Genomic DNA, 5,057 nt, shown 5'->3' on the forward strand with positions numbered 1-5,057 from the left:
ATGTTTCTATCCGTGCCCCCACCCCGGCGACAGGAATAGCCGTGGGTGCTGGATCAGCGGCCCAGGAGCGGCGGTGCCATGGGGAGGTGCCAGTGAGTGAGCGCTGCGGGGCCTGGCCGGGGTCATGGACAGGCACGAGGGATGAGGATGCAATGGGGTGTGTGGGGCTGGATCCGACACCTCTCCAGCCCTTGGGAGCTGGTGTTTGTGCTGGAATTAACAGAGGGATGGAGGGGCCTGAATCCCTGGCGTAGAAGTGGGAGCCAGGCGTGACTCCTGCTTTGCAAATTAAACAGAACCAGGGATTCTGTTCAGCCACCTCGAGGCCTAACCCGGGGCTGCGCGGGGCCTGTCCCAGGTGGAGACGCCTCATCCCATGAATCCGTGGTGCAAAAGAAGGATGTGCTCTGCCAGCACACGACGGTGGTTCTCGTGCACAGGAAGAGGATTTTTGGGGCAGCTTTGTCCCTTCCGTATCTCTTCAGGGCCACTGTACCACGTTCAGAGGCTGAAGGTGGAACCCCCAGAGCTCCCAGTGGGAAAGGGAGGGAGGTAAAGGGGCACAGGAGGAGGCGGAGGAGCTGGGGACATCCCTGGGCAGCTCTCCAGGAGGACACAGTCCTTCCCATCCCTGGAGGTGGCCAAGGCTGAGTATTCCCTCCTCATCCTCACTCACCCGCAGGCCAGGGCTGGTTTTTTTGCTGCCTTTATTAGACTTCAAAGAGGTTGTTTGTTTGTTTGTTTGTTTGTTTGTTTTTTCTCTTTCTGGGAGCGGATGCACAGCAGGAGAGAGGCAGGGAATGCAGGAGAGGATGAGGATGGTGTGTTGGGATGTCCCAGTCCCCCGATGGGCACAGGGAGGAACTGACCCGGGGCTCTAAAGGCAAGAGCAGGTTGGGGTGCTGGTATCACTGGTGGTTTTCTATCCAGCTATGGGGTTTGTAATTCCTAAATCCAGTATCAGTCGTGGTTCCAGGATACAATCCTGGCTCTGGGGGTGATGCTCGGCAGCTGCTCCTCACCCCTTCCATCGCCATCTCCCTGGTGCTGCCCAACCAAAACCCTGAGCTGCTGCTTGTCCCCTGGCCTGACCGTGTGTCCCCCCTCAATCCCAAATCCCTGCTGTGAAGATCCTGGCTTGGCTGCCAGAAAGGATCCCTTGTCCCCATGGAGAGCTGCCCTTCTCGCCCTCCCAAAAATCAAGGTGAAACTGAGGATGCTGTGTGTCCCTCCCTTGGCTGGAAAGGTTGGGATATTCCCTGGGCTGTTCTCAGCCTGGTTCCCAAGGGTTTAACTCCAGTTCCTGAGGGTTTTGCACCATTTCGCCAACTTGGCCAGGCCTGGGAAACCGGTGAGAGTTGGAAAGGGGTGGAAATCCTGCAAAGGTTTTCATCCTCCTTAATCTTTCACCCACCTCTTGAGCATCCCTGTGGTTGCCCCCTGTGTCAGCTCCTGCTCCAGTGCTGGAGCCTCTCCCAAAAACAGCCCTTAAAAAACCTCTGCATTGTGGGGTTCACCCAGCCAAAAAAGATCCAGCCACTTCCCCCCAGATTGACTCCCCCTCGCTCCCAAACACAGTATTTCTGCAGCCAGCTCCCTGTGGAGATTTGGGGTGGGGAAGCTCTGCCAACAGCCCCGGCAGCTCCCCGGGCCCTTTGCCGATGGGAATCGGATGCTGTGGGGTTCTGGAGTGGGTTTTGGGGGGGCTCCGAAGCACTTGGGGGTTATTTAATGCAGAAGCTGGGGCTGGGAGGAGGGCGTGTGGGGAGGTCTCTGTCCCCAGGGTGTTTTGGGGAGGCTGAGGTGGGCTCAGGGCAGGTTCGAAGCCAGGGGTAGGTTAGACCGGGCTGGGGAGCAAAGGGGGGGCCGAGGCCCGGCCTGGGGGCTGCTAAAACCAGCACGGCATCCACATGAAGGAGCCCAGGGCAGCGCCGGTGGCGGCCCCTGCCAGCAGCCCCAGGGCCATCTGGTCCCCAGAGACGCGGTAGGGATCCTCGCGCACGATGACGTGGGTCACCCCGGGAGCTGCAGGGGAAAGGGCCGTGAGCGGGGTGCGGAACGGCCTCGGGCACCCCCCGGGGCCACCGGGCCACCCACCTCCATACTGGTGGCCGTAGTGGCCGGAGCTGATGTAGGCGGCCTGGTGGGAGTCCAGGGGCACCGTCTGGTAGTAGTCGTCGTCGTAGGGGTCGTACACGTGCACCTGGAGCAGCGGGGGGTGGGGTGAATTTGTGGGGCTGGGCCGCAGCCCCCCCAGGGGTGACAGGGCCCTGGGTCCCTTGGGTGGGGAATCTGAACAGTCCCAAGGGCTGGGGGCAGCCTGTGCTCAGGTCACCCTGACTGCCCCTTCCCTGTCACCTTAACCGTGTCCCTGCCACCTTAACTCTGCTCCCATTCCCTTCACCTGTTCCTGTCACCTTAACTGTGTCGCTGTCCCTTTACTGTGTCCCTATAACCTTAGCATTGTCCCTGTCCCCTTAACAGTGTCTCTGTCATCTTAGCTGTGTTCCTGTCACCTCAGCTCTGCCCCCATTCCCCTTAACAGTGTCCCTGTCGCCTTAACTCTACTCCCATCGCCCCCCACCAGTGCACAGGGTTCCCGTGGCTCTGTCACCTGCCATCAGTGGTGACATCCAACCCTTCCCCACCTTCTTCCCTGTGGCTCCAGGGACTTTACTCCCTGGGCCCTGAGGCTGCACAGTGGGTGTTGGGGAGCCTCTCCAAGCTCAGTGTCAGCCCTGGGAAGGACCAGGGTTGGGGTAACCTCCCCCTGCCCGAATCCTGAATCCCAAATCCCATGCCAGGATGGTGTCCCTGCTCAGGGGGACGAAGCCTCACCGGGGTGGATTTAGCCTCCAGCACAGCCATCTTCCAAGCACTGCAAACAAAACAGAGGCACTCATTTTTGGCAGGTGCTGCAGGGGTGGGAACTGTCCCTTTTCCCCTCCACGGGGACCTGGATGTGGCCATGGGGCTGGCACTAATCTTTAATTCCCTATTAATGAGTGCTGGGCTAACAGCTGGGATTGGGAATGTGCTGGGAGGTGCCCAACACCACAGAGATGGGCACAGGGCAGTCCCTGGGAATGGCCCCGGCTAAAACAAGGGCAGGCAGGAAATGACACCTAAGTTTGGAGGGAAAAGCGTGTAATGGATGAATTTCCACTCAGCTGAGGTCAAGCTCAGTTGAGGAAGTTCTGCTTGGCCACAGCTGAACGTTTCCCTCAATCCAGGTGCAGCTGAATGTTTGCCGCTTCTAATTTTTAAAAGTTTTATTTTAAAACAATCAATTTTCATAAAAAAAAACTCTTTTTAAAGTTTAATTTCTAATTTCTTTTAGAAATAAATAGAAGGGGAACAGTGCTAAAAAGGGCAGTTTGCCTCAAGCCAGCGAGGGCTTCACATTCACAGTTTTTATTTACAAACACTGATGAAAACCCTTCTCCTCAGTCAGGCCAAGAGGGGATTTCTCATCCATGAGGAAACCTCCCTCCCTCAGGAGACTGCTTAAAAATAGCTGCTTTTGGCTCTGGATTATTCAGTGGGAACCCCAAATCTCCTCCTGCGCCTTTCGCCCTGCGAGTGTGTTTGAGAAAACAGGCTGGGGGCGGATTTAGCCAAGGGTGGGATGTGGTGGGAGCAGGACGGGGCTCTCGTGTGGCCCAGGCTCTTTCCAGGCTGGGATAATTGGGACGCAAAAGTCACTTACACAGCGTCGTCCTCGCTCTGGGCACACAGCGTGGTCTTGGAGCCGTCCCGCAGCACCACGGTCAGCAGGCAGTCCCGGCTCCTCCCCTCGGGCGGCTGCACGTCTGGGAAGGGAAGGAAAGGGATGGGGTGGGATCCAGCCTCAGCCAGGGAGATGCCCCAGAGACCCTCCCTGGCCCCAAATTCCCTCTGGCGTGAGAGCTGGTGGGTTTAGGTTCGGCTCCGTCTTCACGTGCAGTATGCGGTCAGGATCTCACAGGTTAAAAGCCAACCCAAGGAATGAGCTGATGGGCAGAAACCTCCACCCCCGTGGCAGAAGGAACACGGAAGGGCAGCGAACTGCCAAAAATCTGCTCGAGGCCACGAGGCCGAGCTGCCTTTGCTTTGAACTTGCCAGAGCACACCCAAATTTTGTAGCAACAGGAGATGCGCATTGCTGGAGCGGGATTGTGAGCTCAAGCAAGAGCAAAATCTTAAATCCATGAGGCTCATGTATCTTCCCCCGTTCTCCAGGCTTGGCAGGACCCTCCGGTGAGCACAAAGCTCCGGGATTGTGCTCCCACCGGCGCTCCCAGCCCAAGAAAGGAGCTTTGTGCGGCGGCCGTGGGCTGCGGGGCCCAGCCAAGCTGCTGCTTTGTTCCCCTTGTTTGTGCGAGACGTGAGCGATGAGTCAGGGCCGTGGGATCCTGTTTGCTACAAGCACAAACCAGGAGGAGAGTTCCTCCTTCCTTCCTTCCTTCCCCCAGGAAAAGCAATGGCAGAGACGATCCAGCGTCTCCTGGCTGCGAACGAGAAGCGGTGAATGAGACAGCCTGGATTATTTAGGGGGTATGCTGGATGTGCGTCGTTTAAGAGGGGCACAGCCACATGGAGAGCCCTGTGTGGGATGGGGTTGGGAATGCAGGGCTCGGCAACAGGGGCTCTGCTCACCCTTGCACTCGCGGCCGATCCGCACGTCCCGGCAGCTGTACTTGATGTGGATCCGGCCGTCCATGTCCCGCTGCGTCTCGTCGTGGTAATAAACCAAGCTGCCATCCAGGTAGAGCACGAACCAGTTCCTCTTCCAGCGGCGCAGGATGGAGCCTGGTGGGACAGGGAGCAGGTGAAGGACCCCAGCGAGCCCGGTGGGACACGGCCAGCGCGCTCACAAGAGCCAATGTCATCCTCCAAACATCCATCTCCAGCTCCTGTGAGCTGCTGCATCCCACAGGACACCCGTGCCTGGCATGAGCATCCGGGGCAGCGTGGCCAGGTGGCTTTAAGTGGAAAAAGGCTGCCAAAAAAGCCATCAGGGCATTGGGTGCCACCCTGCCGAGCGCACGGGAGCGGATCCATCCCCGGAACAGGCG

At 58.4% G+C, this 5,057-nt stretch overlaps 1 protein-coding gene across 1 annotated transcript in view; it reads right to left on the minus strand.

Moving 5' to 3' along the window:
• Positions 1–690: 690 nt before the first annotated feature.
• PLEKHB1 (pleckstrin homology domain containing B1) overlaps positions 691–5,057 on the minus strand; it is a 4,683-nt gene continuing 316 nt past the window's right edge. Inside the window, exons 2-6 of the mRNA XM_017727107.1 lie at positions 4,639–4,794; positions 3,710–3,812; positions 2,839–2,878; positions 2,098–2,203; positions 691–2,025 (exon numbers count right to left, since the gene is read on the minus strand). Of these exons, the coding sequence (XP_017582596.1) occupies positions 1,889–2,025; positions 2,098–2,203; positions 2,839–2,878; positions 3,710–3,812; positions 4,639–4,794 (542 nt within the window). The 3' untranslated portion in view covers positions 691–1,888. The remainder of the gene's footprint in view (positions 2,026–2,097; positions 2,204–2,838; positions 2,879–3,709; positions 3,813–4,638; positions 4,795–5,057) is intronic.

The sequence above is a fragment of the Corvus brachyrhynchos genome, unplaced genomic scaffold (genome assembly GCF_000691975.1).
Source record: "Corvus brachyrhynchos isolate BGI_N302 unplaced genomic scaffold, ASM69197v1 scaffold412, whole genome shotgun sequence".
Lineage (NCBI taxonomy): Eukaryota > Metazoa > Chordata > Aves > Passeriformes > Corvidae > Corvus > Corvus brachyrhynchos.